Source organism: Dryobates pubescens, chromosome 12 (assembly GCF_014839835.1).
Source record: "Dryobates pubescens isolate bDryPub1 chromosome 12, bDryPub1.pri, whole genome shotgun sequence".
Classification (NCBI taxonomy): Eukaryota; Metazoa; Chordata; class Aves; order Piciformes; family Picidae; genus Dryobates; species Dryobates pubescens.
In genome coordinates this window covers 6,356,726-6,376,032 of record NC_071623.1, presented here as the reverse complement: position 1 = coordinate 6,376,032, position 19,307 = coordinate 6,356,726, and the positions used below count along the sequence as shown (strand labels likewise).

At 46.4% G+C, this 19,307-nt stretch overlaps 1 protein-coding gene across 1 annotated transcript in view; it reads left to right on the top strand.

Moving 5' to 3' along the window:
• Positions 1-14,084, top strand: part of MAP7D2 (MAP7 domain containing 2) — a 48,501-nt gene extending 34,417 nt beyond the window's left edge. The window contains exons 10-17 of the mRNA XM_054166152.1: positions 993-1,225; positions 2,316-2,442; positions 3,372-3,576; positions 4,571-4,675; positions 8,470-8,523; positions 9,168-9,246; positions 10,728-10,914; positions 12,938-14,084. Coding sequence (XP_054022127.1) covers positions 993-1,225; positions 2,316-2,442; positions 3,372-3,576; positions 4,571-4,675; positions 8,470-8,523; positions 9,168-9,246; positions 10,728-10,914; positions 12,938-13,187 — 1,240 coding nt within the window. The 3' untranslated portion in view covers positions 13,188-14,084. The remainder of the gene's footprint in view (positions 1-992; positions 1,226-2,315; positions 2,443-3,371; positions 3,577-4,570; positions 4,676-8,469; positions 8,524-9,167; positions 9,247-10,727; positions 10,915-12,937) is intronic.
• The last annotated feature ends 5,223 nt before the right edge of the window (positions 14,085-19,307 follow it).

Sequence of the window (19,307 nt, the reverse complement as noted above, 5' to 3'; positions counted from 1 at the left end):
CCTAGTAATATTTGGTGCTGTTGTGGAAAGTCAGGTTCCATCAGAAAAAGACTGCAGTTGGTAATGTGGTTTGCAGATGAAAGCAGTGCACTACAACTTATTATTTCCGCAGACAGAAAGCAACCATGGCTGTGCTTTAAATGTTGAGAAGGATTGGTGGTTGCAGCGCTGATGATGCTAACAAACAGTTGGGTGGGGGCCTTAGTTCAAGAATGAATTCAGGAAACTGCTTGAGAGAGTCCAGCACAGAGCCACAAAGATGCGGAACATCTCCCTGTGAAGACAGGCTGAGGGAGCTGGGCCTTGGAGCAGAGGAGCCTGAGGGGTGACCTCATTCCTGTTGATAAAGAAGTGCAGGGCAGTATGGGGAAGATGGAGCCAGACTCTGCTCAGGGATGTCCAAGGACAGCACAAGGGGCACTGGGTACAAGCTGGAGCAGAGGAGGTGCCAAGGAACAGAAGGGAAAGCTTTTTCCCTGTGAGGGTGCCAGGTTACCCAGAGGAACAGACTACCCAGAGTGGTTGTGGAGTCTCCTTTTCTGGAGACATTCGAACCCCACCTGGCTGGGTTCCTGTGTGACCTGCCCTGGGTGCTCCTGCTCTGGCAGGGGGATTGGACTGTGTGATCTTTTGAGGTCCCTTCCAACCCCTAACATTCTGTGATAGTGTGACAATAATGTTATGAAATGGCCACTGCTAAAATGACTGCTTTAGGTAGTCCATGAGTTCCTGTCCCTTGCTTACAACCTGAGCAGTGGGACTGGTCTTTTTAAATGTGATTTTTCTGTAGTCATTTGCACTTGGCATCCCAGTTCCCTGCTTTTCAGGTTCTGATGTCTTGCATCCAGGTGATATCTGTGCAGTGTTGTGCAAATCAGCCAAGACAAGAAAGAGAAACACAATCTGTGAAGATTCCAAGCTGTGTCATGTGACCTCTCTTGATATTGTCTTTCTTTTCTTTTCTTTTCTTATGATTTCCTTCCCCTCATCAGGACAGTTGCAAAGACTTATCCTCAGTCTCCTAAAAATGCCAAACAATATCCAGCTTCTCCAGTGAAGCATCGTGCCCCTTCTCATCTCAACCAGGAGACTCCTAAAAAGAAAGCAGACAAGGAGAAAGAAAACGTCAGCCATCAGAAATCCGCAGGGGCACGCACCGAGGAGGCGAGCCAGCCGGCTCCTGAGAAGCAGGGGTCCTCTGCAGGGAAGGCTGAAAGCAGTGAAGGTGAGCCCTGCTGTGAGAGTATATTGCAGGACATGGGGCTCTGAGCCATGAACAGTGATGACCTGCCCTTCCACACTTGTGTTAAGTGTCACTCTGTTAGAGGGTAGGAGGGCTCTGCAGAGGGACCTTGCCAGGCTGGATAGCTGGGCAGAGTCCAAGGGCAGGAGATTGAATAAGGCTGAGTGCAGGGTTCTACACTTTAGCCACAAAAAGCCCATGCAGTGCTACAGGCTGGGGACAGAGTGGCTGCAGAGCAGCCAGGCAGAGAGGGACCTGGGAGTAACAGTTGATAGTAGGCTGAACATGAGCCAGCAGTGTGCCTAGGTAGCCAAGAAGGCCAAGGGCCTCCTGGCCTGCATCAGGAACAGTGTGGCCAGCAGGAGCAGGGAAGTCATTCTGCCCTGTGCTCAGCACTGGTTAGGCCACACCTTAAGTCCTGTGTCCAGTTCTGGGCTCCTCAATTTAAGAAGGACATTGAGACAATTGAATTTGTCCAGAGAAGGGCAACAAAGCTGGGGAGGGGTTTGGAGCACAGCCCTGTGAGGAGAGGCTGAGGGAGCTGGTATTGCTTAGCCTGGAGAAGAGGAGGCTCAGGGGAGACCATCTTCTTCTCTCCAACTCCCTGAAGGGAGGTTGTTGCCAGGTGGGGGTTGGTCTCTTCTCCCAGGCACCCAGCACCAGAACAAAAGGACACAGTCTCAAGCTGTACCAGGGGAGGTTTAGGCTGGATGGTAGGAAGGAGAGATTGGCCACTGGAATGTGCTGCCCAGGGAGGTGGTTGAATCCCTGTCCCTGGAGGTTTTTAGCATAGATATGGTGCTAAGGGACATGGTTTAGCTTGGTAGAGTTGGATAGTGGTTGGATTTGATCTTAAAGGTCTTTTCCAGATGAAATGATTCTCATTTTCCAAGTGAAATGATTCTCCTAAGTCTATCCTATACTCTGCTAAAAAGGCTGAGATATGCTTTTGAAAAACAAAAGATGTCATCCCAGTCTGAACTGGGCCCATTTCAGCTTCTGTGGGAGTGTGGAAGTGCTGGGCACTCTTTTTGTTTCCTGCCTAACTTTCCAAACCTTGGTCACCTTCTAGGGAAGATCACAGCAGGAACAACTGATGCGGAAGAAGCTTCAAAGATCCTGGCTGAAAAGAGACGCCAGGCTCGCCTGCAGAAGGAACAGGAAGAAAGGGAGAGGCAGGAGAGAGAAGAACGGGAGAGGTATCTGTATTGATTTGTGGAAATCCTTACCTTCTAACTGAACCTGTATCACCAAAGGTACTGGAAATTAGGAGTCTTAGAATCAAGGTGACAATTTACATATAAGTGTTAATTTCTTTCATTTTGGCCCAGGTGGCCAAGGGCATCCTGGCCTAGATCAAAACCAGTGTGGCCAGCAGGAGTAGGGCAGTGATGGTACCCCTGTACTAGTTACTGGTGAGGCCACAGCTTGAGCACTGGGTTCAGTTCTGGGTGCCACAGCTTAGGAAAGACATTGAGGGGCTGCAGAGTGTCCAGAGAAGAGCAATAAAGCTGAGGAGGGGTTTGGAGGCATCATATGAGGTGCAGCTGGGGGTGTTTAGTATGGAGAAAAGAAGGCTGAGGGGAGAGCTTATTGCTCTCTACAGCTCCCTGAAAGGAGGTTGGAGTGAGGCTGGGGTTGGTCTCTTCTACCAAGTAGCCAGCAACAGGACAAGAGGAAATGTGTTGAAGTTGTGCCAGGGGAGGGTTAGGTTGGAGATGAAGAAAAACTTCTTGAGTGAGTGAGTGGTGAGGGGTTGGAACAGGCTGCCCAGGGAGGTGGTAGAGTCCCCATGCATGGAGGTGTGGAAGAAGCTGTAGCTGTGGTGCTTCAGGATATGGTTTAGTGGTCATGGGAGTTGGTCACACCTGCTTGTTTTATTTTCAACAGACATTATAATTTCTCTGTAATAGCTTAAGCAGTAAACTGAACTTTGGAAGAGAAGTTTGATAGCAACCTGAATTCTGGGCAGGTGCTCAACCTCTTGGCTGTATCTTGGAGAACTGTGTATGAAAATATGCCCTGATGCACCTGTGATCAGTTCCTGCTGAGTGTGTGCCATGCATGCAATAGGGTTCATACTGAACAGGATACAGGCTGTATAAACTCTGTGATGGTTTTTCTGCAGGCTTGAAAGAGAAGAACAGAAAAGAAAGGCTGAAGAAGAAAGGCTTCGTCTAGAAGAAGAGGCTCGTAAGAGGGAAGAGGAAAGAAAACGTGAAGAGGAAGCTGCTAGGAAAAAGGCAGAAGAGGAAGTCAGGAGGAGAGCTGAGGAAGAACAAATGCTGAAGGAAAAGCAAGAAAAAGAGCTCCAGGCTAAACTTGAAAAGCAGGTATCATGCCAAAGACAAATGGGAACCCACCAAAATCCCACCAGCATTTAAAGGTTGGGTTGGTTTTTTTTGTAGTGCTCTGATGGGAAACTTAAATCTTGATGGGTAAAAAGCTTTATAAAAATCACAGAGAACTTCTTCTGAACTAAAAGATGTGGCTATTTTTTTTTCTTCCTATAAAATATATTATGAATATTCAGCTTAGTCTGTGTTTAGTGTAATGGTGGTGTTGTGTTCTCCATAATAAACCTTATTGTAGTGTGTGGATACCAAATCCCAGGCAATAGTTATCCTTCTGTAGGCAAAGAGAAAGTGAAGGGTATGGAATGATTTCCAAGTATGAAAGTGTCCCACCTGGCTTGCCTGTGGCTGCATTATGCAGTGGCAGCAGGGCTGTCTGGCCACTATTGCACAAGGAAATGGCTGGAGCTGCATAAATTAGCTTTCTCCACAGCTCTGTGGCAGAAAAGACAGAGCAGCTGCAGAATAGAATAGATCCAGATGCACATACCCTGACCTGTTCTAGCCAATAGAAAGGGATCTCTGGATCCTGGAGCCAAGGATATGTTTCCAGAACTGATGCTGGGATAGGATGAGGGACAATGGATTGAAACTGGAAGAGGGGAGATACAGAGTGGAGATTAGGAAGAAATTTTTTACACTGAGGGTGGTAAAACACTGGAACAGGTTGCCCAGGGAAGTTGTGGATGGCCCCTCCCTAGAGGTGTTCAAGGCTAGGCTGGATGAGGCCTTGAGCAACCTGGGCTAGTGGAAAGTGTCCCTGCCCATGGCAGAGGAGAGGGTTGAAAGTGGATGATCTTTGGCAGGGGGGTTGGAGCTTGATCTTCAAGGTCCCTTCCAACCCAAACCATTCTCTGATTCCATATATATATATGTATAGCTAAGTAATACATATAAATAAATGCTTCATAGTACCTGGTAATGTACCTGAGATAAAGAATTGATCCTATCCTATTTGACACATTTCAATTAGAGGGAAGAAGCAGAAATCAAAGCCCGTGAGGCAGCTGAACAACTCCGCCTGGAAAGGGAGCAAATCATGCAGCAAATTGAGCAAGAAAGACTGGAGCGGAAGAAGGTGAGTATTGGTGTCTGCAGCTCATGGTTTCATGTCTGGTTCCCATACATAACCCAGGAAATACTCTAGGAGTAGCTCAAAATAATAATCTTGAGGGATTACAGGTGGATATTTAGGCCTAACTGGGGAGCTGCTACTCTCACACTAGAGGAATGCGGACCTCACAATTTGTGACGAGGTGGAATTGCCTGAGGCAAACAAACAGCTTCCTACTACATACCAAGCAAACACAGAATTAGCCTCTACTCATTAAGTTAAACTCCTGAGACAAACATCAATTGCTGGCCAGCCCAGGACATCACGGGCTAGTGAGGAACACAACCTGCCCAACCCAGGACATAGAATAGAATACATAGAATACATAGAATAAACCAGGTTGGAAGAGACCTTCAAGATCATCGCGTCCAACCCATCAACCAATCCAACTCCGCCCAAGCAACTAACCCACAGCACCAAGTACCCCGTCAAGTCTTCTCCTAAAAACCTCCAGTGATGGTGACTCCACCACCTCCCCAGGCAGCCCATTCCAATGTGCAATCACTCTTTCTGTATAGAACTTTTTTCTAACATCCAGCCTGTATCTCCCCTGGCGCAGCCTGAGACTGTGTCCTCTTGTTCTGGTACTGCTTGCCTGGGAGAAGAGACCAACATCCGTCTGTCTACAACCTCCCTTCAGGTAGTTGTAGAGAGTAATAAGGTCACCCCTGAGTCTCCTCTTCTCCAGGCTAAGCAACCCCAGCTCCCTCAGCCTCTCCTCGTAGGGCTTATGTTCCAAACCCCTCACCAACTTTGTTGCTCTTCTCTGGACTCGTTCCAGCAAGTCAACATCCTTCCTAAACTGAGGGGCCCAGAACTGGACACAGTACTCGAGGTGCGGCCTAACCAGTGCAGTGTACAGGGGCAGAATGACCATCACAGGTTAGTGAGGGATACAACCTGCCCAACCTAGGACATGACAGACTATTGAGGAACATGCTGGAGTGGGTCCACAGGAGGGCCATGAAGATAATCAGGGATCTTAGCTTGCCTGTGGGGACAGGCTAAGAGAGTTGGGGCTGTTCAGCCTGGAGAAGAGAAAGCTTGAGGGAGAGCTTAGGGCAGTCTTCCAGTACCTGAAGGGGCCTACAAAAAAGCTAGGAATGGACTTTTGACAAGGGCTGGGAGTTATAGGATGAGAGGGAATGGATTGAAATTTGAGGAGGGCAGATTGAGACTGGAGATACCATCCAGTGAGGATGGTGAGACACTGAAACAGGTTGCCTGTGGAGACTGTGGATGCCGCCTCCTTGGAATTGTTCAAGGCCAGGTTGGATGAGGCCTGGAGCAATCTGGTCTAGTGGCAGGGGTTTGGAACTAGAGAATGTTTGAGGTCCCTTCCAACCTAAACCATTCTATGAATCTATGAACATGAGTGACTTTAAGATCTACTCAACAAAAGCTCCATGTCCTTAATTAAGGAAGTCAAAGTCATTACCATACAGGTTTTCTCCCACCTGGCTTGCCTGTGGCTGCATTATGCAGTGGCAGCAGGGCTGTCTGGACACTATTGCACAAGGAAATGGCTGGAGCTGCATAAATTAGCTTTCTCCACAGCTCTGTGGCAGAAAAGACAGAGCAGCTGCAGAGCCTCTGCCTGGTTCTGAAAAGTTGTCTTGCCATGTTTACTATTCCAACATGTTATTTTTAACTGCTTACCACAGAGCTGGAGGCATGTTGCAGATTAGAATGGCAAACAGAAGTGTCTTTAAATCTGAATTAGTTTCACAGCAGTGCAAGGAGACAAGATTTGTTGGGAGAAGTTTTTTTAATGAACGCAAGAAAAAAATAATTTTAGAGCAATGCCTGACACATTTCCTTCAAGAACAGCTTCAGGTTCATACAATGATTTAGGTTGTAGTGGACCTTAAAGTTAACCTGGTTCCAAAGCCTCTGCCATGGTCAGGGACACCTTCCACTAGGAGCAGGTCACTCAAGGCCTCATCCATCCTGGCCTTGAACACCTCCAGGGAGGGGGCGTCCATGACCTCCCTGAGCAAGCTGTTTCACTGTCTTGCCACCCTCACTCCAAAGAATTTCTTCCTAATCTCAAGTCTCAATCTGCCCTCCTTAAGATTTAATCCATTCCCTCTCATCCTATCACTACAAGCCCTTGTCAAAAGTCCCTTTCCAGTTTTCTTGTAGCCCCCTTCAGGTACTGAAGGGTCTCTTAAAGGTCTCCCCAGTGTCTTTTTTCCTCCGTGCTGAAGAGCCCCAACTCTCTCAGTCTGTCACCACAGGGGAGGCTTTCCACTCCTCTGATCATCATCTTGCCCTCCTCTGTACCTGTTCCAGCAGCTCCATGTCCCTCTTATGCTGAGGCAACCAGAACTGGAGGCTGCAGGTGGGGTCTCATGAGAGCAGAGCAGAGGGGCAGAATCACCTCCCTCATTCTGCCTAATGTAGGCAAGGGAAAGCAGCCTGATCTGTGTGGTTTGTGTGATACTTTGTGATGTCCAGTGATGGGGCACTGGGTTGCAAGCTGGAGCAGAGGAGGTGCCATGGGAACAGAAAGAAAAACTTTTTTCCTGTGAGGGTGTCAGACCCTGGAACAGGGTGCCCAGAGAGATTGTGGAGTCTCCTTCTCTGAAGGCATTCCAAACCCACCTGGATGTGCTCCTGTGTGACCTGCTCCTGCTCTGGCAGGGTGGTTGGACTGGATGATCTGTAGAGGTCCTTTCCAACCTCCAGCATTCTTTGATTCTGTGACATTTCAGCTTCAGGAAATCTTTGCATAAGCACAGCAGTGCAGATAATGCTCATGGGGAGTTTTTCATCACCTGACAACTCCTCCATTTCAAAAAGCTTAACTGCTTTTAAAGGGGTTATTGTCAAGTAGGTGGTAAAGCAACAAGATGAAAATAATGCTTGTTGGTTTAAAATAAATATCTTGTTCCAGAGCTGAGCACATCTCATAAATGCAAATGCCTCATATTGAAGTGTTTGTCTGTGAATTGTATCCAAGGGGAAGGTTGTGTTCTGAGGGCTCTGATACAGGACAGCCAGCTCTCAAGTCTTTCCTACCACTGGTTTTCTTTGATTTTCTTCTTTGTTGTCCCTTTTCCAAGATAGGCAGAGTTGACATCTTGACACTAGTGAAGCTTCTCATCCCTTTTTACTCCTTTCTCAGTCTCTTTGTGTTTAAATGTGGCCAGCAGGAGCAAGGAAGTCATTCTACCCTGTACTCAGCACTGGTTCGGCCACATCTTGGGTCCTGCGTCCAATTCTGGACTCCTCAATTTAAGAAGGACATTGAGATACTTGCACATGTCCAGAGAAGGGCAACAAGACTGGGGAGAGGTCCAAAGCACAGCCTTGTGAGGAGAGGCTGAGGGAGCTGGGGTTGCTTAGCCTGGAGAATAGGATGCTCAGGGGAGACCTTCTTGCGCTCTACAGCTTCCTGAAAGGAGGTTGTAGCCAGGTGGGGGTTGGTCTCTTCTTCCAGGCAACCAGCACCAGAACAAGAGGACACAGTCTCAAGCTGTGCCAGGGAAGGTTTAGGCTGGAGGTGAGGAGAAAGTTCTTCCTAGAAAGAGTAATTGGCCATTGGAATGTGCTGCCCAGGGAGGTGGTGGAGTCACCATCCCTGGAGGTGTTCAAAAAAAGGCTTGGATGTGGCACTTGGAGCCATGGTTTAGTTGTCAGGAGGTATTGGGTAATAGGTTGGGCCTGATGATCTCTGAGGTCTTTTCCAACCCTGTTGATTCTATGAAATATTCTAGGTGCCTTCTCATCTTCCAATTTGTTTTGATTTCTAGAGAATAGAAGAAATAATGAAGAGAACAAGGAGGAGTGAAACGCCAGAAATGAAGGTATGAACCAGTGTGTGGTGGGCAAGGCTTTTTTGGGTTAGTGTCCAGATGTGAAAATTAAACTTTAGAGTAGTTTCCTGTCAGTAGGGTTACTTATAGATGCAACTCAAATTTGGATGTAGAGTGTACCTGGATCTGAGAATGACTGCTGCTGTGTTGCAGTTACTGCTGTGCCACTGCTACAGACAGAGTTTTATGCAGCCGTTACAGACTTGCCTGCCTAGGTATCTAGCAAGGTGGTAAGAGCCTATTCCTGGATGCTGGAGCTGTAGTGTTTGCTGCTGTGATGAATCCTCTGCTTTGCATCAGGCACTGAATCAGTCCCTGAGCTCTCCATGTTAATACAGGATGAGAACAATGCAGTTGTGTCCACCTAGGAAGTGATAGAGTCAAGTTGTCACTTCTGCTCTTCTAGTTTCCAACTAAAGAAAGTGTTTCTTCAGTTACCTTCAGGGAATGGTTTCTTTTCAAAGTAAAATAAGTCATCATATGCCTAAATATACAGGAAAACAAAATCCTGTCTTGCTCTTGATATCCTTTGACCACTCCATGGCCCTGGGCAGTCCTACAAGTTTGAAGTATAATTGGTTCCATGAAGGTTACATTTCTTTGTCTAATGCAGTTGACACATTACTTAATTACAGAAGGAAGAACCAAAACTGGAGGTACCATCAACCTTGAATGTGGAAAAGCAACCAAAGGCCCTTGTCCTTAACCAGCCAGGTAAAAATTGCCATGAGGGAGCTGGGTTTGTTCAGCCTGGAGAAGAGAAGGCTCTGGGGAGGCCTTAGAGAGGCTTTCCAGTACCTGAAGAGGGACAACAAGAAGGATGGAGAGAGACTGTTTGCAAAGGCCTGCAGGGATTGGATGAAGGGCAACAGTTAGAAATGAAAGAAAAAGAGATTTAGATTGGATGTGAAGAACAAGTTCTGCACCATGCGGGTGCTGCAACACTGCAACAGGTTGCCCAGGGAGGTAGTTGGGGTCCCATCCCTGGAGATCTTCAAGGTGAGGCTGCATAAGGCTCTGGGCAACCTGATCTAGTGGAGGATGTCCCTGCTGACTGCAGGGGGGTTGACCTGGATGAGCCTTGGAGGTCCTTCCAGCCCAAACTCTTCTATGTTCTTCTGACCTGTTTTCACAGGTTAGTTCTCTTCAGAGCTTCTTAATTCAAGGCAGAGCACTCTGGGCCATAACACATTTAACTTTCATCTCAAAAAGCACAGCCAGAAATGTTAGAAACCAGAGACTTGGCTTTGTGGTGCCACAGAAGCAGAAGTTTCTCCTCCACTGGAGTACCTGACATAGCATTTCTGGAAATGAGAAGCCCCAACCTGACAGTGGGGTTGGTTGCTGCAATCTACCTTTGAGTTTTGCAGGTAGATCATTTTTGCACAGAAGCAAGCTTGTGAGTTTTTTTTCTAGCATTGCTTTAAATCTTACATTTCCCTCATTTTTACAGAGAAAGTGTAGTTAAAGACTTACTAAATCAAATAAACATAGCTGCCATTTAGCTATGTTTTGGTTACTTCCTTTGGTTACTTTGGTTTTATCTTTTCTGTAACATACTAAAGTGTTTCTGCTGGAGCTGATGGAGGCCAGAGGGGTAGGAGAGAAGCTCTGAGTGCAGGAGCTGCAGACCCTACAAGCCTTGAGCAGGTTGTAGGGGAGGGACACTCTCTCCTTGCTCCCATGTTCCTCTGCCCCTGTGGTTGTTCTGTGCTGTCTTTCCAAACAACTCTGCTCTGCTGTGGAAGGGGAGAGCAGATCTGGTGGGGCTGTGGATGTGTCCTGGGCTGTATGTTTTGGTACCAATCATTCCACTAGCAGGACAGTCTCCCAGTGCCTAGGGTGTTCCTGTCCTAGTCCTGGGCTCTCAGGAATCTGTGGCAGAGCCTGGCCCAGAGAGGTGGGAAGCAGAGTGGGATTGGAAAGGTTGAAGCAAATGATCCTTGAGATCCCTTCCAACCTGATATTTATGATTCTCTTCCTCTTTCTTCAGGTTTAAAAAGGTGTAGCATAGAGAGCACTTTTAGAGTGGAAAAGAGGGTTGACAGTACAGTATGATGAGTCAGAGATAAAACTCAGTCCTACTGCATTGTCATCTTCCTTTCTTCTTCCTGCTCTGTAACTTAAAAGCATTTTTTGGAAACTGTTTCAATACAGAAGTTGCTGCTGTGGTAATTTCTGACCTTCTTTTATAGAGATCAATGGATTGGCAAGCTGCCTGAAAAATAAAAGCTTAGAAGGTGCTGCCTCTGTATTCCCTTCCCAAGATGTAGTTGCTAATGGACTAAAATCAGTTCCAGGACTTATTCAGCTAGAAGCTGTTGATGGGAAATGTAGCAGCATGGAAGATTCAGCAGATGAGGTTCAGTCCATGGATGTGAGGTAAGGACCATGTCCACCAAGAGAAATTCTGTGGGATTCATATTGGAGACACAAAGTTTTTCTGTCTCATTTGTTGATACTTCACTGCTTTACTTCTCACCTTCCTCACAGTGGGGCAGACTGTGCTGTACTCCACTCCTATCAATATTGCAGACTGCTCAGTTCAGACAAGAGTCAACAGAATCTCTTCTCCCTCTCAAATATTTGGCCAGGGGCTGGGAGGGGGAGCTCTGAAATCCCTCTGTGGTCTTCAGGTAGAGATTCCATACAAGTTTGCCCAAACCTTTCATTCTGTTGTGTGAAAGTAGCTACTGTAGATGTTCCTCCACCTTTTAACATGTGTCAAGACTGCACAAGCTTCTGTCCCTGGACACCAACAGAATAAAGAGAAGAATTCATGACCTGAAGTATTTAGCTGGAGCCAATACACAGAAATTGGTAAATAACTGAGTGTGGATTAAGTACTGTTGGATTTTCATGGGAGAACTTGCAGGAAACAAGGAAGTTGATAATTTAAAGCTGCTATGAGAAAGCTAGCTCTGGATTTGAAACATGGAATTTTTCACACAGTGCTGCTTTCATCAGCGAGACAACTTCACCTCTCACACTGATTCAGTATTTCCAGCAAATCTGCACCAATCCCTAAGGAATGCCCTGCTGGGACAGACCAGAAGCCCTTCTAGTACCATTATTTGGTCTCAGAGAATATCAATAAGAAAAAACCTAGTAAGGGGAGACACCTGAGCCCTCCACTGTGTGCAATCCAAGACAACACAGAAGTGTTCCATGAGGGATGCTGAAGGGCAGGACTTTGCCTTGCCCTTTGATACAACCACTGATGGACCTGCTGCCCAAGACTTTATCCAACTCCATTTTCCTGCTGCTGATGTTTGCAGCAAGGTCCAAATGACATTATTTGATGGGTGATTAGTCTCTTGCTAGGGTCACTGGGCACCCCCCTCGGTTTTGTGTTGCAGGACTTGATGCACAATAGCTTTGTTCTCAACTTCCTTGCCATTCTTTGGTAGGTTTAGGAAATCCTTCTGAAATCCTTCCTGTGCCTTCTCTTCTGCAAACTGGAAATGCATTGCTAGGCTTGGCAAAATGTCAGCTGGTAGCAGCACTTCCTAAACTTCATTCCAGGATTTCTTAATATTCAAAGTATAGCATAAGGTTGTAAGAAATAGCTTTTTTTATTATTACTTGTGAATAGTGAAGTGCTTTGGGTAAATGTTTGTAAGGTCAGGACAATTTATTTGCAAGACAATAAATATTTCAAGAGTTTCTCAGTTCCAGTAGGAGCTCTGGGAATTGCTTGAGAGAGTCCAGCACAGAGCTACAAAGCTGCTGCAGGCAGTGGAACATCTGCCTGTGAGGACAGGCTGAGGGAGCTGGGGCTTGGAGAGGAGGGCTGCCCTCATTGCTGGGGATAAAGATGTGTGGGGCAGTGTGGGGAGGATGGAGCCAGGCTCTGCTCAGGGATGTGCAAGGACAGGACTAGGGGCACTGGGTGCCAGCTGGAGCAGAGGAGGTGCCCCAGGAATAGAAGGGAAAACTTTTTCCCTGTGAGGGTGCCAGAGCCCTGGAACAGGCTGCCCAGAGAGGTTGTGGAGACATTCCAAACCCACCTGGATGTGTTCCTGTGTGAGCTGTCCTGGGTGCTCCTGCTCTGGCAGGAGGGTTGGACTCCATGATCTTTTGAGGTCCCTTCCAACCCCTAACATTCTGCGATTGTGTGATTTTTAAGCAAGGGGGTGGTGGAGGGACATTGAGTTGGCAGTAAGCTTTCAGATATTGTTTTTAGGAGATGAGTGCTCGCGTCACACAGCTACCACAAACCTGTATCTTTAAAGAGTATAAATTAGGTATGACCTCTCTGTTTGCATTGGGACATACCCTAAGGTTTGTTGCAGCTGGCTTTCACAGTAGTAGTGGTTTATGGCCAGTGAGAAAATTGTTTGTGCTGAATGAGAAGTGGCACAGCTCTTACTCTGCATCTTCCTTTTGTTTCTCTTTTGTACAGCCCAGTTTCAAAAGAAGAACTTATCTCCATCCCTGAATATTCACCCATGAATGAACTCATGCCTGGGGTTTCTTTGGACCAAAACGGGACCAGTAACGCGAAGGCTCTTGAAGATCTCTTGGATTTCACAGGCCAAGCTACCTACTCCAAGATGTCCAGTGATACCATTAGCCTAGATGACTGTAACAAAAACTTGATTGAGGGATTTAACAGTCCAGGACAGGAAAATACACTCAATTCTATCTGTTGACAGCCTGGCTTTCCAGCAGTACAGACAAAGGTACAGTATTGTGAGAAACATGTTAGAGACGAGAAAACTGCTGTGATTGCTTACCAGCTTCCCAGAGAAATAGAGCAGCTGTGGAGGGAGGAGGAGAAAGCTGGTCTCACAGATCTGGAAATCAGCAAAACCTTTCATATTTGCAGCTCTTTGTAAATAGGCAGCGTATGCAAATGGAGCATATCCTAGCAACAGAAGGCATCTGCTCAATGGAAACGTTTCCTTCATGCATTCAGAGTAAAATGAGAACAGGAGGCTTTGGTTGGGTTTGGGTTTGTTTTTCTTAAAGTGCTTCCTTTCCTCTAAGTCTTTGGAGCATCTTTGCATGAAGAAAACAGTTAAAAAGCAGGGCCAGCATAGCAAAGTGGTCCTTATTTTTGCTGCTTACTCTCATCTGCTGCCCTAAGTAACTTGCAGCATGATGTAGAATCACTGACCCTGGAAAGCCTGCAGAGGTGAAAAGCCATGGCAGGCTTCAGTGACAGTTTCACAGTGCCACAGACACTTTTTGGTTTTGGAAAGAATGTATTTTGAGTTAGAAAACTGAAATCAGTTCACTCACAGAGCTGCCTCAATAGTCTTCTCTTAATTGATAGAGGTAGCAGTTTGTGGAGGAGATAGATCCCTGTTGTGGTGCTGGCAGGAAAATAGGAGCTTGTCACTTGGGGGGGTGGGGGAGGAAGTGCTTCTGCAGGCTTTGAATATTGGAGTACAAATAATCAGAGCTGAACAAACCTTTGTCTTCCCAGGGAATATTTCTGCTTTTGGCAGAAACCAATGATGCAGAGCCTCGATGGTTTCAGGGAAGGCCGAGTGTGGCATCAGGATTTGAGCTTTAGCTGCTAATCAAGCACTTATTTCTCGTTTTAAATTCATCTCAACACTTCACTGTGAGGATTGGTTTGGTTTGGTTTGGGTTTTTCAACCTGTGGACTTGATTTGGAAATAATCTTTCCCTCAGCTTTATTATGCATCCATTTAGACACTTTTTATTTTGTTGTTCTTGTAAATAGGATGAGGTTTGCCCACAGTGCATTGAAACACAATGATAATGCTGTACTTCAAGACTTCTACTAAGGAGTTGTTGGCAACTTTTATGCAGGTGTAGAATTCAAAGCTGCAGCTGGAGAGGTTTGAAAAACTGCTGGCATCAAAAGAGCCTTTTTGCTGCTGGGAGGTATCTCCTCATGGTTGTTGTTATGTTGACACTTTTAGTCACTAGTGGCACTGGTTAATATTAGTCTGGGAGTGACTATCAACTATGTGTTTAAAAAGATGCTTGTGGAACACCTGTGAACAAGGTAGGCCAACTGCCTAGTGTAATCCCTTCATTATATAAATATATATATATTAAAAAAAATAGATGTAGTAGATCCAAGTGAGAGTGGCTGGGGGGTGAGCTTAACACCTTAATCATTGAAGATGCAGACACTTGATTAATACCACCAGGCTTTCTATCACATGGGAGAAGTGTTTTGTCATTCTTAGAGGCTCTGCAAACCAAGATTTAGTCAGCAGCAAAAACAAATGAGCAGAAACACAAAGGCTGAGACCCCCTTGGGGAGCACTGCTAGGACCCTTAAGGTTCTGCAGGCATCTGGATGGAAGAATTCCCATCAAGATGTGTCATGTCTTGACGTCATTAACTTTGGTGATGAACTACAATCACATGCTGCTTTGAGGACACTTTTGTCCAGGTTCTTCTAAGAATAAATTATAACTCAAACTGTCTGTGGACACTAACACAAAAGAGGTGGGAGAATTGGTGAGGGGGTGTGTGTGTAGTTTGCCTTTTTTTTGTTTTGTTTGGGTTTGTGTGGTTTTCTTCATGTGTAAGGGAGCTCACAGCCTAACTTGAGCTCAGTTGGAGTCCCCTTCTTGTGCTCCTAGAAGCCAGCAGTGGGCAAGTAACCAATGGCATTGTGTGATGTACAAAGAAACCAGACCTACACCAATCCAGCTCTGTTAGTGCTCCTCAGAGAAATCCTTCCTTTTGACTGTGCAGTAAGCTGTAGCATGGTGCTGTGTCTTCCAAATTAGTCTCCTTCATCTCTTTCTTAAATAATGAAAGAACCAAGCCAGGTGGTTTTGCTGTGATCTGTTGTGTTGGACAAATGTCACATTATATTTTATTATGGTGCCATTGTATAACCTGTAGATTTCTGTATTTGCATGACCTGTATAGCATGTATAAAGGTGAAATACATTTTCATTTATGACTCCAACTTGTTTCTCAGCATTATTTGACTCCCAGCAAAACAGGATTAAAAAAATACATCAGAGACCCCCCCTACCTGGAGTACTGCATCCAGTTCTTGTGCCCCCAGCACATGGATTGACCAAGGGGAAATCCTGCTTGACTGCTCTGGTAGCATTTTGTGATGTGATAACTGAATGGGTAGATGCAGGGAGAGCAGGGGAGGTAGTCTACCTTGACCTTAGTAAGGCTTTTCACACTGTCTCCCATAGCATTCTTGTGAGCAAGCTCAGGAAGTGTGGGATAGAAGAAGAGAGTGAGATGGATGAGGAACTGGTTACAAAACAGAGTCCAAAGAGTGGTGGTCAGTGGTGCCAAGTCCATCTGGAGAGCTGTAACCAGTGGAGTCCCCCAGGGATCAGTGCTGGGTCTGGTCCTGTTCAACATCTTCATCAATGACATTGATGTGGGGACAGACAGACAGTCTGCTCATCAAGTTTGCTGATGATACCCAACTGGGAGGTTTGGCTGAGACACCTGAAGGCTGTGAGGCCATACAGTGAGACTTGGACAGACTGAGAGCAGGGCAGAGAGCAACCTCATGTGGTTCAACAAGGATAAGTGCAGAGTCCTGCATCTGTACTGCACCAGTACAGGCCTTAATCACAGTCCTGGGTAGCATATTCCAGTACTTCACCACTCTCAGTCTAAAGAACTCCCTCCTGATGTCCCTGCTCCATTTTCAAACCATTGCCCTTTGCCCTATCACTCCAAGCCCTTCTAAACAGTCCCTCCCCACTCTTCCTGTAGGTCCCCTTCGGATATTGAAATGTAGCTCTAAGGTCTGCCCAGAGCCGCCTTCAGGCTGACCATCCCCAATTATTTCTGTCTTCATAGGAGAGGTTCTCCATTCCTCTGCTTATTTTGGTGGTCTTCCTCTGGACCCATTCCAGCAGGTCCATGTCTCTCTGATGTTGGGGTCCCTGGAGCTGGACAGAGCACAGCAGGTGAGGTCTCACCAGAGCAGAGTGGCAGAATCACCTCTCTCAACCTCCTGGCCACACTTCTTTGCTGCAGCCCGTGATGCCATTGGCCTTCTGGGCTCTGAAGTGCACACTGTTGGCTCATCCACCAGCACCATCAAGCCCTGTTCTGCAGGGCTGCTCTCACTTTCATCACCTACCAGTCTCTATTGACATCTAGGGCTGCCCTGACCTAGCTGCAGGACCTTGCACTTTGCCATATTGAACCTCCTGAGATTGTCCTCAGCCAACCTCTCCAGCCAACAATGTTCTATTAAAGTGGACATTTACAAATCTGATCCCTCTTCAGACTTCTCATCCTGGTGTTTCCCTGCAGTTTCTCCTCCTGTTGCTGTTCCAAGATCTACCTCTTGCACCTGTGAAGAAACACACCTCTCTGCACCTCTGCCTTCCTCCCCAGATTCATCTGTTCTGGCCTCTGAGCGGAGAAGCTTTGGTCAAAGCCTTACTTTTAAAGTCCTCTTACTTTGTTTATGTCCCCACATGGGTGTTAGTTCATGCACAGAGATAGTTCTCACTGGTAACTTGCCACAACCTTACCAAGTTTACACAGGCCCAGTGGCAACAGCACCCTTCCACATGTTCCAACAGGAGAGTCCTGATAACCTCATAAATAAAACAGAGGCAATGTTACATCATATCAGCCCAGCCTCGCTGAAGGCTCTCTTTAAACACTAATTTGGTGATGCTATCAGAGCCCAGTCATGCACTCAGTCATCCTCTCACATGCCCTTGGGTTTTAATGAAGCAATTACTTTACTGCTTTCCTTAAATTTCAAAGCTAACTAATGTAGGACTTATTTCCTGAGCTACAGAGGAAATGGTTATCACCGCATCACAGAATAGTAGGGGTTGGAAAGGACCTCCAAACATCATCCAGTCCAACCCCTCTGCCAGAGCAGTACCACATAGAGCAGGTCAGACAGGAACACAGCCAAGCAGGTTTGGAATGTCTCCAGAGGAGGAGACTCCACAACCTCTCTAGGCAGCCTGTTCCAGGGCTCTGGCACCCTCACACTGAAAAAGTTTTCCCTTCTGTTCTCGTGGCACCTCCTCTGCTCCAGCTGGCACCCAGTGCCCCTTGTCCTATCACTGGACATCCCTGAGCAGAGCTGCCTATTACCATCTACGGGTTCTGTCTGCAGACACCAAAAGGAATTGTGTATGACAACCAAGCTATCCCACTCCTTACAAAGAGCTTTTAATTTATCCTTTCCACCTCACTGGAGAGCAGGCATGCAACAGCAGCTACTGTGATAGTGAGCTGGGCAGCACAGGAAAGCACTCCCCAGCACAGCTCAGCCTCCTCTGCTCTACCTGCTTCTGGGCCTGACCTTGCCAGGGATCAAGGAAAGCCTTATGTCCGCTTTAGAAAACAAAACAACCAACTCAACATAAAAGAGTTTGGCACAGTTCAGTGTCAATTCTAATGTCTTCTGTGGAAAAGAAAATGCTTCCTTGAAAGAAGAGAGAGACAGCAGCTGGCGGCCATCGAGGGCTAGTTTCTGCCTTTGAATTCTTGGTGACTTCCATTAATCATTTCCAAGTATTTAGCATGCAAAGTGCAGCCATGCTCTTTCCAAAGGGAGTGTTTACTAAGTGAAACATTAAAGGAGCATGGAAGCTGTTCTGTTCTATTCTAATGGTATTTAATGAGGGAAAAAAAAACCACAACCAACCACCAAACACAAAACAAAAACCACCATGGAAATAGATGAAAATAATTAGTCTTAATAGGCAGTAATTGCCAAGTGTTGTGCAACAGAATGGCCTTCACAATTCAAAGATGGAGAATAATGATGCTGTGGCACTACCAATAGACACTGCTTTGAATATTGATTTAATTTGTAAAGTGTGTTTAAGTGCCTTTTTTTTTCCCCTAAGGCTACACAGCCCCAACCCTTGAGACCCTTGTGTGCTTACAAGGTAGCATCCATCTTGCTATCCATCAGGATAAATGCTTATGGGATCAAGGTGAATGCAAGTAGATAGGTTAATAGTGAAGTTTAATAGTTTGGTTTATGTACTGTGGAAATTTGTTAGGCACACACAGAGGTGGGCTGTCTGTACTTGGTGCTTTGGAGCAGTTTTGGCTTCAAGTGAGGTTTTAAACTGCAGGGCAGTGCTAGCTCCACTCTACACAGAAAGCAGGCAAAGTGCTACAGCAGCTGAAGCAGGGAATAAAACCCACATCTTTTTTTTTCCTGTTAGTTTGACTTTTCCAACCTTGAGAATGAAACTGTAGCTGCCTACACAGTGATATTCCTGCATATAGTTAAGAGAGATGCCACACTGGCACTACACATGATCTGGGAGGCTGGCCCAGGTTTCTCTGGGATGGTGCAGGCTCACGGCATCAGCCCACTTCAGCCTCAGTTTCTCGAGCCAAAGCTCACTCTGCCCAGTTCTCACCCTCAGCTCCTATTAGCAAAAATATCCACATGGCAAAGAGGAAGCAAGAATTCAGTGCAGCTTGCCACTGGATTTTTATGCCATATAGATCATCAAATCTTTTGCAGTCACAGAATCACAGAATATAGTATCTGGCTGGAAGAGAGCTCCAAGCTCATCTGGTCCAACCTTCAAAACAGCACTGAAGGGTCAACACTAAACCATGTCCCTAAGTGCCAGGTCCACACACTGCTTGAACACCCTCAGGGATGGTGACTCCAGCACTACCTTGGGCAGACCATTCCAATGTTTGGCAAACCTTCCAGTGAAGAAATATTTCCTAGCATCCAGCCTGAACCTCCCCTGGTGCAGCTTGGAACTATTTCCTCTGATCCTGAGGAGAAAAGGCTGCCCCCTCCTCCCTTCAGGTTGTGATAGAAGGAGTCCCTTTTAATTGGG